The 12809-nt window shown below is 41.5% G+C and overlaps 1 protein-coding gene across 2 annotated transcripts in view; it reads left to right on the forward strand.

Annotated features, from left to right (window-relative positions):
• Positions 1-12809, forward strand: part of CDH12 (cadherin 12) — a 255751-nt gene that overhangs the window by 192318 nt on the left and 50624 nt on the right. For both annotated transcript variants that reach the window (XM_074985953.1, XM_074985954.1), the window contains one exon: positions 2097-2284. In XM_074985953.1, coding sequence (XP_074842054.1) covers positions 2097-2284 — 188 coding nt within the window. The remainder of the gene's footprint in view (positions 1-2096; positions 2285-12809) is intronic.

Below are 12809 nucleotides of genomic sequence, written 5' to 3' on the forward strand. Positions count from 1 at the left end.
AGTCTGATCTTAAAATTTTAGTTCAAACGCTTTCTAGTGGCTAATATTTTAATATCTGAAAGCTATGTGTGTTTTGCTCTAGAAATTGTATAACTTACTGGTAGGACTGATTTTTATTAAAAATCCTGCAGCAGTCATTGTAAGTACAGTAAGAGTCCTACATATGCTGAGACTGCTGCCTGACAATTTACAAGGAATGTGCTTCTCTTCCTCTCCTCATGGAAGCACTGGCCACTCTATTCAGCACTCTCTGCCTTTGGCACCACATCCTTTATCCCAAACCAGACACAATGCAAGAAAGTGTGGAGAAAGTGAATATAGAAAAATTATTTACCTTTTCCCGTAATACAAGAACTAGGGGACACCAAATGAAATTGATGGGTAGTAGGTTCAAAACTAATAAAAGGAAATTTTTCTTCACACAGTGCACAGTCAACCTGTGGAACTCCTTGCCCGAGGAGGCTGTGAAGGCCAGGACTCTATTAGGGTTTAAAAAAGAGCTTGATAAATTTTTGCAGGTTAGGTCCATAAATGGCTATTAGCCAGGGATAAAGTATGGTGCCCTGGCCTTCAGAACAAGGGCAGGAGATGGATGGCAGGAGATAAATCACTTGATCATTGTCTTCTGTTCTCCTTCTCTGGGGCACCTGGCATTGGCCACCGTCGGCAGATGGGATGCTGGGCTGGATGGACCTTTGGTCTGACCCAGTATGGCCATTCTTATGTTCTTATGTTCTTATGAACAACTGAAGAGCCATTCCTATCTCCTATGGGGTCAAGTTTTGGTCTCTAATCTAGACATTGTAACCTGACACATGTGCAGGTTCAGAGTTGGTCTGTACCCCCTCTCCCCCACCACCCTTGTTATGCCAAAGGAAGGCCAGACCAAGGCTGATTGGTGATATGTCCTGTACAGACCAACTCATGGTGCCCAGAATAGGATGCTGGGGCCAGTTCCATGGCACAGGGGCTGACAAGGACATGTTACTACAGGATGAGTCACACACAGAGAAAAATGTCACAAACAGAAAAAGAAATCACACTATCCGACTTTATTTCCCCACTGTAACAATCTGCCACGCTATTTATTGGATATGATACTCTACAAGTATTTAAAGTAATGGGATAAAATCCTACTGCAGTTAATTTTTTTTCCATTAGCTATCACTATGAAATGGATGGATACACTCTACCCATTTTTCCAACCAAAAGAAAAAAAAGCCGTTAAAATAGTAGATTAAACATTCTGCAGGGTGTAGGCAGCAGTAAAAGGCTCCAGGTTCCATTTTCTATGATGTGTTAATGGAAACCCCAACCTCAATCCTCCTTTGGCCATTGGGAGTGGCTGCAGTATTTTAGTCACTGTCCTCCTTCCCACTCACCACTCATGGTTAGGTATCCTCGGTTGGAGAATCCTACTACCTGATTCAGGGGGTGACCACTACTTCAACTGCTAGGCAGTGAGGCCCTCCCCAGATAACTTGGGTAGGCTCCTCCTGCTTTCTTTGAGGTTTCAAACCAAGCTGTCTATCTCTGTTAGTGCTCCACGCCATCCATCCCTCAAAGTGCCACCTACACGATGAGCTATTTTTACACTCTAGCACCATGGCACTACTGCTACTGATTTCCTGTTCCAACTGCTGTTACCATGCTGCTGCTGCTACTTTGAAGTTGCCACCAGTCTGCATACCCTACAATACAGCAGGCTTGGCTCAGCTTTTTGCCCTCCAACAGATGCCAGCTCTCCAGCTCCTTTGCCAGTTCTTAAGCAGGTGTGGGCCACTCTAATTTCACCAACAGATGACTGTAGTGGGCTCCTTTCAGGCTAAGGCTTCACACCATAGTAACGTTCATAAACATGAACTAAGTACAAACAGCCAACTGTCTAGACATACTTTTAAAGCATTCATTTCAGCTCTCCAGCATTCATAGACCCATATTTGGGGATCTGTGAAGTTAACTTTTCACATTATATATTTTTTTCTAACCTGATCTTGTAGTGAGCACATGAACTTTACAAAAGCTTGTTTATAAATGCTTTTTTTCCTGATCAGATGCATTAACACCAAAAATTATTCTTTACCACTTTCTCCCAGGTATCTTCCATTTGAAAGTACCTGAGTCCTCACTTGTTGGTTCAGCCATAGGAAAAATCAGAGCTGTAGATCCTGACTATGGAAAAAATGCAGAAATTGAATACAATATTGTCCCAGGAGATGGAGGGAATTTATTTGACATCATCACAGATGAGAACACCCAAGAAGGAGTCATCAGACTGAAAAAGGTATTCTTTTACTACAAATTTGAAAATGAGTCGGACAACTAAACACAATATGTAACATATTGGGTGAAATGTCAGGCATGTTGACATCAGTAGCAAAGATCCCATGGACATCAGCGGAGACAGAATTTCATTTATGATATACACAATCAAGAATGACCTGCGACAAATCCGTTTTATTTATGTACCCATATTAGGGATGGGCAAGCACAAACCTTTCCATATGTCAGGAAATTTCAACATTTAAAAATGTCAAAATTCCCACTTTACAAAATTTTGGAAAATACATATATCCTTGTACTCAAAATATTGTGTTTTGATTTTAATTTATTGTATTAATTTATTCAAGATATGTTTTACAGCCTCTTTTAAGTTAGGCTTCTGCCCCTGTGTATGCCTAGTGTTTCTCCCAGGAGCTCTTCTAACAAGCTGTTGTGGAGATGCCACTTCTAAGTTCTTTCATACATGGTGTTTTGTTCTCTGCTGGGCTCTTTTCAGTTATAATCTTTTGTTGACCTTTTACTGAAGGATCAAGTCACATGCAGTTTATCATCCAATTCCTGGATTCACTAATCAGCTACTGGTGGGGCTAAGACTACCTGACTCAAAAGGCCATTCCACCTTATGGGTCTTCCTCTCTTTCTGACGACCACTGCATAAAATTGAACCTTTTATTTTCATAGCTATTCATTTTGAGGACAGCCTTTTTTTCCTTCTTCCTTTTCAAAAGTATGGGTATAATCTCTTTTGTCATTTTTACTTTATGAAGAATTGGGAAAATTATTTCTCTCACTTAAGGAAAATTCTGATTATCCATTTGCCTAAGCAAATAATTAAAAATAGTGCTTAGCCTGAGTAGTAGTAAGCCTCTTCTACTCCTACACCTTATTAGAACAAGATACAAGGACTCTATGCAAGGTAAACTGTTCCATTAACCACTCTTCTTGTCACAAGAGAGAAGAAATGGTGGGGAGGGCATAGTTGGAAGGGGCAGATAGGTGGTTGAGGGTGTATAGACTGTTGATAAACATCAATCTAGTATCTCTGCTCAATATGTGATTGTCAGTGTCTAGTAAATATATGAATTTAAGCTCTGGGGCTCATCTTTTGATGATGGTGTGCAGTATATGGAATGAGAGGTCAGATACAAGTGATCTTTTAGTGAAAAGCATTAGTCCACCAATGACAAAATGTTTGTTTTTACCATTGTTCCTGATGGCTACATCTGCACTTGCATTCCTCCTTTAAAAGAGGCAAATGAAGGAAATTGAAAATGCAACTGAAGAGCTGATATCTTGTGCTTCATTTGCATAGTCTGTTTTTGAAAGATATTCTTTTGCAAGAAAGGAAGCAGTGTAGACATGGGTCTTTTGAAAATAAACCCCACTTTCAAAAGAACCCTTATTCTTAAATTCTTTTAGGAATAAGGGTTCTTTTGGAAACGGGGTTTATTTTCAAAAAAATACATCTACTCTGCTTTTTTTCTTTTGAAAGAATCTCTTTCAGAAAGAGATTATGCAAATGAAGCACAAAATACATAAATCAGCTCTTGTTTTGCATTTTCAATTTCCTTCCATTACATTCCTCTTTTGAAAGAGGAATGCAAGTGTAGGCACAGCCTACGTGAATTATTTCAAGAGTGTAGTAACCATCCGGTTTCATGAACATAGTAGTTATTCAGGTACTTAAAGCAGTGGATGAGGTATATCACGGCTGTATCCACACTACAAAAATGACTTCTAAGTTGCTTACTTCGAAGTACAACTTTGAAGTAAGCAACTTCAAAGTTGAGCATCTACACACCCCCCTACTTCAAAGTTAAACTTTGAAGTAGGCTACCACTCCATTCCCAGGAAGGGAGTAAGGACTTCAAAGTTGGGCTCACTACTTTGAAGTTAATGTCGAAGTCAGGGAAAATATAGATTCTCTGCTGGCTACTTTGATGTAGTGCCTACTTTGAAATTAACTTAGAAGTTAGTTTCTAGTGTAGATGCACCCCACATGTAATTGGCACACGTAGGATCCATGCACCTTGAAAGCTGCCATGTGGTGCAGTAGTAGTGGTGATATGTTTACAGGTTTTTCATCTGTTGTTCTAACAGAGCCAAGGGTCTCTTTGAGTGAGTGTGTGCTTTTCTTTTCTGACAACTACCCCCTACCTGCTCCCTTACCTTCCTTTCCCTCCCATGACTAAAAGGATGCCAAGGGGTCACTTCACCTGCAATGTCCCCTTAAAATATCTATTAAATACTTATACTAAACACTCCATTCCATCTTGTATTTACTTTTGACCCTCTGAGTACATGTCCCAGTGATGAAGAAGAGCTGCTGTGTAAGCTTTCAAGCTTTTCTCTCTCACCCACAGAAGTTGGCCCAATAAAAACTGTTACCTCACCCATCTTGTTTCTCTAATACCCTGGGGCCAACACAGTGACCAACATCACTTAATATAGCATATTTTCAATTCATATAACACATTTCATCCCAAAGTGCTTTGCACACTACAGTGGAAACAAACAGTAATAGAAAGGGCCAGTGCCTTTTGGGCAGCAGGCAAGTATTGCATAGAATACAACACTGCAACTGAGGGGAGAGAATATTTCACCATGACATCAGCACAAACCCCTAATCTTATCAGACCTGCTAAGAGGTTGTTAATCAGCCTTTAGTGAGCTAGACCTGAAAGAACCAGGCACGGTAAACTTCATAGTACTAAATTTATTTACCACACAGGCTATGTGTAGCAAGGTTCAGGCTCCCAGAGGGCTCCTCCCCTTCCAGACAAGAGGGCAGCCATCCTGCCCCACTGCCACGAGTAGCCCAACAACCCCCAAGTCGCTAGCTTTGGGGAGGGGGCGGATTCCCACCTTGCCTAGGTGGTTGAGAGGCAACAGTTCGGGGGGATTAATGCAAAGTTTCCATAAAAGAGCCCATGCCCTAGCTCAGGGAGAGGCAGCACACAACAGTACAAAAAAGCCCAAGCCCTGGAGCAAGGTGGGGCAACACAACAGTCTCACAGTGGCCCAGGCCCTAGCTCATGGTGGGGCAACAAAAAAACAGATACTACCCATTCTGGCAGAGATGGGAGAGACTGCCATCCAGCAAGTGGATGGCAGGGGGGACGCAGACCCACCCATTCCACCATGTCCCAGCCCAGGGGCCCTGGTCACAGCAGCACAGTCTGCTGTGTGGGTCAGCAGGGAATCCAGACTGCAACACACTGACCCATGGACCTTTAACAGTCTTCACAATTCCCCTGGGCCACTCCTGGTCTCCACTCTCACCCCTGGCACATACCCAGAGCCCAACCGACATCTGGGGGTTCACAAGGTTCCAGGTCCAGCTGGGGTCTGGGTGGCCCAATCCCAGCCTTCGTGGCTTGTAGGCTCTGCTGCCTCAGGCTGGCTCGGGGAGCAGGCTGAGGTGGATACTCTGATCTGTCCTCCAGGTCTGGCTGGTCTTCTTCAGGCAGCAGGTTCCGATGAGGTCCCCAGGTTACCAGGATTGGCAGGGGCCCAGGTGGTCCAGTCCAGGCCTTGGCCTCACACAACCAGTCTCCACCTCCCAGACTGGGAGCCCAGAGCCATCCTCTGGCTCCCCTGTAGGCTGCCACCTCTGGAGGCTCAGCCCCAACTTAGTCCTCAGCCCAGGCTTTTAGAGCCCTGGCCCCGCCTCCTGACTTCCAGTCAGGCTCCAGGCAAAATGGCTGCTGGAAGGATTCCTCCCTTTCTGGGTAGTGGTGTGGCCACTCCACCCCACGACACTACATTTAGGACACATGTACACTAGGGGAAAACTTCGAAATTACCATGCTAATGGCCAAATCGAACAATACTAATGAGGCACTGAAATGAATGTTCAGTGCCTCATTAGCATGCTGCTGGCCACAGCACTTTGCAAATGCCATGTTTCGTTCTCACACAGCTTGTCTACATGGAGGTCCTTTTCGAAAGCTGATAGGAATAAGGGGATTCTGACATTTGCAGGGTCCTTTCAAAAAGGATCCACATGTAGACAAGCTGCGCTCAAGCGAAACACAGCACTTTCGAAGTGCTGTGGCTGGCAGCATGCAAATAAGGTGTTCAATATTCATTTCAGTGTCTCATTAGTATTCTTCAATTTGGCCATTAGCATGGCCATTTCAAAGTTTTCCCCTAGTGTAGATGTAGCCTTCAACTGCTCCTGTGTTCCAAAATAATTCATGCATTTTATGCAACAGAAAATGCATAAATTCGCCCAATACAAGGGCCTATTCCAAAAGTTTCACTACCCTCTCGTGATGAGAGGTAGTGGAACTGGAATACTGGGAAAAGCTGTGGAGTCGCTAGTTTGGGATACTGCTGTATCTTGAAATAATAACTGCAATCTAAACATAGCCAGAAAGAGGAATATTAATTCAGACCTTTGGAATTTGCAACTGAGTTCCCAGGATACAGGTCCTTTCTTCCATAAAGCCATAACATACCGCTGAGTGTATCAAACCAGACCATACAGCTGTGTCTATACGTACCCACTCCTTTTGGAGGGGGGCATGTTAATGAGGCAGTTTGGAAGATGATAATGAGGCACTGACATGCACATTAGCATAATAGTGGCTGAACATGATTTGAAAGTGCTGCTTTTGGAACTCCTCTGCCTGTGTAGCCAGCACCTTTCAAAAGGAACCCCCTGACTTTGAAATCTCCTTCTTCCTAAAACCAAATAGGAAGAAAGGGCTTTCGGGGGGGGGGGGGGATCCTTTTGAAAGGCCCCTCTCTACATAGGCAGCAGCGTTCTGAAAGTGGCACTTTTGAATTGTGCATGGCTGCCATTATGCTAATGAGGTGCATATTCATGTCAGCACCTCATCAGCATGTTCCAAACTGCCTCATTAACTTGCCCCTGAAAGAGAAAAAGAAGGAGAGAAAGAAACAAAACAAAACAAAAACAAGAGTTTAATTGCTAAGAAGCTAAGCTGCCTGTTCATGACACGACACTCCAGGATATATATTAAAAGAAGATTAAAATGTATAGAACAGAAAGTAAATTATAAGAGAGCATGGTTCTTGTGTGTTAGGTGTGGGGAGACTTCACAATTGAACAAGGAGTAGACATGCCAAGGCTTTTACATAGGCAGAGAGCTACAATAAGGCAAAAGTGCTATCAGAAAGATGATGGTTGCCATCATAAAAGTGCAAAGCTAATGAAGTGATCAAAGACAGGAAGTGGAGCCCTTTGTCAGCATCTACCCAAAATAATTTTGAAACAGAGGTTGACTTATTTCAAAAGAAGTAAAGCTTATTCCGTGAGAAATTTTGAAGTAGGAGTTGTGAAGACAGGGAACAGAGCCTATTTCAAAATAAGCCACAGCACTTCTTCAATGGCTCTTATTTCAAAATAGGCTCTATTTTTTGTATACATTCTATTTTAAAATAGCTGAGGGATATTTCAAAATGCATTTGGTGTGTAGCAGTGTTATTCTGAAACAACAGAGAAGTAGCCGTGTTAGTCTGTACTCCAACAAAATAGAGCAGCAGAAAGGTAGCACTTTAAAGACTAACAAAATGATTTATTCAGTGATGAGCTTTGGTGGGACAAACCCACTTCTTCAGATCAGTTTCATAATTCTGGAAAATGGCTTCCAGAATAGCTTATTTCAGAATAGTACTATTGTGTAAACATAGCCCTTGAGTTACTGAACAGCAGATCAGCAAGTGTTACCAGGAGTCAGGGATGGGGGTGGTGTTTATAGACTTTTTTAAACTGAAATGCTTATATCAGGTGCTTATAAGAGCTACTAACATTTTTGGAGCTCCCTATAGATTAATGGGAAATTTATCCTTTGGTTCAACATCTCTTGCCTCCAGTTCACTTTAAATATTCCAGCTTTTACTGTATACCCTCTGCAAAAAATTGTGCCTATGATTCATTATATTACAAGGCTGATGAATTTCACTTTTAGCATACTGCATATTGTAACAAACATTTCCTGTCCTTTAACACTGATGTCTCACATTGTCAAAGGATCTTACCTTATAGTGCAGGGAATGCAGAGATTTCCTCTCTTACTCTCACCAGGAAGCTTAAGGAGTTCACAGCTTTCTGGAGTAATGACAGTCCAAATGCACCAAAGGAGAACATCAATCTCCCTTACTCTATTCTTTGACTGAGCTGTCCACTGAGGGTCTATGTCCACTTTTTACTTGAACTGGTTGAAGCTGTCCGATTCCAGCTAGGAGCCCCTAAAAGGTAGCTGGCAAATAATCCAGCTACCAGACTTTCTTCTGCTAAAGGACATTTCCTTTACCTCTGTCTAAATCTTTGACATCATCTGAGGCCTTAACAAAATACTTAAGCCACAATTGTTCAATGTAAACAACAATGTAAACCCTTTCTTTTCCTGGCTTCCCATGACTGAAACCATTTGCTCTCTAGTATGCTTTATCCTGGGCTTTTGGCTTCAGGTCCTTCACTAGATGCTTCCCAAGATCAAAAATGTTTCCTGCTGCTTCTTCACTCCCTGTTGTGAGGGAACAGAGCTCATCTGTCTATCTTGGTCCTTCTCTTGTATCTTGGAGGTAAATGTTGGCATTTCTTTTCTGTCCTTTGGCCCAGAGCTCATCCCATAGCACTTGTTCTGCACTCTGATAATGAACATAGGACAGCAATGGAGCTGGAGCCTTCCTCAACAGACCAGCATGCCCTGTCATTTTTATCTTAAGCTTTACCATTTCAGATCCAGCCCAGATCAGTAGTTACTGAAAAAAAATATTGTCAGACAGATATTTTAGGTGTCAGTGTTAAAACTGGTGATCTCTACCCATTTCTGAGGGTTAAGCATTCAGACTTTATACAAGCATGTAATCCCAATGAGCACTCATTGACTTTCTTGGTGATAGTCTCCACAGAACACATTTTATGCTCCTTCGAATTTGGCCAGACATCTTATCCCAAAAGGTGGTCCCTCCATGACAGAATCGTGAGCTCATTGTGAGAACATTAAATGAATACATACAGTTATGTTTTTCACCTGTTATTATGATCATGATAACTCATTAAGTCACTTTCAGCCTTTGGTGTGTTTTGCAACTTTAGAGTTTTGGACAATCTCCTATTTGGGGAGGAAAAAATCAGTATTATATTTTACTTGTGCAATTTATAGTAAAGTTTTGTGTGTCAATGTATTTTTGCTTCCATATGGTGGAAGGAAAGCAGTGATATTTGACAAATATACCTATACTTTCAAACCAGAAAGGTTAACATATTCTATTGAAATTGAACCAGTTCCAGGCTCCTCTTGTGAGACTAGCTATCTTGGTTTGTCATTATGGGTTAATTTAGCATTTGCAAAGTGCCATTGCTATACACAGCTCTGCATACACTCACAGTGCTTTTCTAGGGCCATTTCTACACAGGCCACTTGCTTCGGAAGTGGCATGCTAATACACAGAGCGAAAGATGCTAATGAGGCGCGGATGCAAATTCCCCGCACCTCATTAGCATAACATCGCACAATATGGAGTTCAGAAGACAGTTCTTCTGGATTCCAAAACGCTGTGTAGAAGCGCATCATTGGGGGGTAGGGGGGGGCTTCCAGAAGGAAGTCCTTCTTCCGGAGGTCCCTTCTTCCTGAAAATTTTTGGAAGAAGGGGCCTCTGGAAGGAGGACTTCCTTCCCGAAGCTCTACCCCAGGGCCGCGCTTCTACACAGTGTTTTGGAGTCCAGAAGAATGGTCTTCCGTACTCCAAATCATGTGATGTTATGCTAATGAGGCACGGGGAATTTGCATCCACACCTTATTAGCATTGTTCGCTACGTGTATTAGCATGCCACTTCCGAAGGAAGTGGCCTGTGTAGAAATGGCCTAGGAGTCTTTCTGCAGTAGCTTATAGCTGAAACACAGAGAAGAAAGACGGACTGCCAAGGGAGCTAAACTCCTCTGTTATGGAACTGACAGTTAGGACATCCATACAAAATGCTTCCATAATAGCTCCACAGACACATGGTTGAAAAAAACCCAGCCATGTTAGCACTAGCAGAACTGTCATTCCCATATGGAAACATCCTACACAGCATAAGAAAATGATTGCCTTTTTTTATAGCAGGTTGTTTGTTTTTGTTTTTTGTTTTTTTCATTTTGTTTTGTCTATTTTAACTGCTCTGTTGAATTTAACAGAAGTCTATGGTACAGATAAGAAATTTTAAAAGGCTTTACTTAAAAAAATGTAGAAAGGAGCTCATTTTGCTTTTAACAGAACTTCCATACATCCTTGTGTTTTATAACAATTGTGTTCCACCACTTCCATGGATTTCAGGACATTTTAATAATTAGAAATTAAGGCATGACTGCAGAATCTCATGTAAAACTAGATGGAAATTAAGGAACTGAATCTTCATCAAGCACAAAATTCTGGTCTTCTGAAGCCCTAGAAAATCAAAGTCACTACAGCACTAGGATTAAGGACTTAATTTGCATAAAAAGTTAGTTACAGAGATCAAATTCCAGGTGGCAACAGATGCAACATTTGTTTGGCAGCTAGACTACATTCCAAGACCTTGTAAAACTTGGAACGTTTACAGAAACCTAGGCTGGGAGCTAGGCAATTTTCTGACAGTCCTCCAATACATCAATTGGGTGTCAAGATCTGAGGTGTATGGCAAGACCTGTATTTACTGGTTGAGGTATGCAAGCAATCTCATAAATCCTCGTACAGGAACAGGTTGTAAAGAATTCTTTCCAGTGTCCATTCTGGAGTTGAATGAAATGCTGTAGAATGCTTTGGATAGGTAAAAACAACAAGAAGTCTTGTGGCACCTTATAGACTAACATATTTTGGAGCAAAAACTTTCATGGACAAAGACCTGCTTTGGTAAGCACCTTGATAGGGAGGATTGAAGACAGGGCACAACTAATGACACTCAAGAGCAGTGTTCCCTGTAACCTGTGCAACCGCTCAGGACTGAGTCAAATGCTGCCCATCTGATTTTGTAGGTTTGTGTTTCTACTTGTGGTGCACACTCACACATGCCTCAGTGCACATACAGAAAGTTATTCCATACGACTGGAAAAAAAACCTGCACACGGATGGAAAAGATTGGAGGGAACAATGCTTAAGAGCTTCTGCACCTTACTGAATTTGTTTCTTTTTTGTCCAAAGTTAAATTTACCAGGATTATATTAAATTAAATTAAATTAAACTTTGAGACAGCTGGCATCTATTAAACATACTTCTGCCTATATAAATCCTGCTTACCTTCAACTGGCAGGCAGTCTTTCAAATGCAGTATTTCCACGATTTCATAGTGGAAGATGTCACCATTTAGCCTGGTTGTATTTTGTCTGAAATGATACACTTATCAATAGTGTATTTAGTAGTGTTATACTGAATCTTTCAATTCAGTACCATTTTTCTGAGCAGTCCATAATACAGACTTAGTATGCCAGGGAGAAAACATGAAGCAGTTATTCCATATTGGACAGGGCCATCTGCAATGAAAGTAACTTTTTTGAGAACACATATTCCTGCCTAGAGCTGGGAAAAATTTGTTGTTGTTGTTGCTGCTGCAGATTCAGCAACACAAATATTTTGGAAATTCTTGTTGGTGTTGCTAACTCATATGAGTAATAAAAAATCTGGATAGACATATTCATTTTGACATTTAAAAACAAATTGTTTTGATTTTTTAACTCAAAACAATTTTGTTTTTTGACATTGTCTTTGTTTTTAAACAAAATTAAAAAGCTCAACATAAAAAAAAATGTTTCATTTGGGTTTGAGGGAAAGGTTTCATTCAAACTGGAATACGGGGTGGCTGAAATGGCGTCAGAGGGGAAGGCAAACTGCGTTAAAACCCATGGCAGTGAGTATCAGAGCCTTATTTTACAGACCTAGGCTTGCACTACAGCAGTAGGATAACCATGTGAACATTTTGGATAGTCACAGCTCAGGGAAAGGCGATGGGCTTCAGCACTGTAGCCCAGTGTCTACCCATGTATTTTTAGTACCCTAGCACCAGCCCCTTTCTGTAAATGCATGCTGAAAGATACGTGACTAAGCATTTTGAAACAGTGATATCATTCGCTCAGAGGCTATCTATCCTGTTCTGCTAACCAGGGACCCTCCAAATCACGATGCTGAGCCTAAAATCAAATTTCTGAACATTTAGTTTAGACACATGCTTTGCAATTGATAGTCAGCCCAATTCTGCGGTCCTTAGTTTGTAATCAGGCACAAATCACACTGGCTCTGACGGCATTTTTACATTAATAGGGGACCCAGTTTGATACTAGAAACATGCCATATTCAAAGTTCTCAAGTTTGATTATTTACATGATATATACTTAGATGCTTAATATTAAGTCCCCAGCTTTGAAGAATTTGGCTATGTTGTGTGTATGAAATTTAGGGCCTTTCTCAAGGATTTAAAACTATTATGCAAAATGTTCAGCTGGTATAAATCAGCATAGTTCCATTACTTTGATGAAACTACCACTATTTATGCCAGCCCAGTCTCAGTTCAATCACAGCACTGAAGCAAGGGCCAAAAA

The sequence above is a fragment of the Carettochelys insculpta genome, chromosome 2 (genome assembly GCF_033958435.1).
Source record: "Carettochelys insculpta isolate YL-2023 chromosome 2, ASM3395843v1, whole genome shotgun sequence".
NCBI classification, from domain to species: domain Eukaryota; kingdom Metazoa; phylum Chordata; order Testudines; family Carettochelyidae; genus Carettochelys; species Carettochelys insculpta.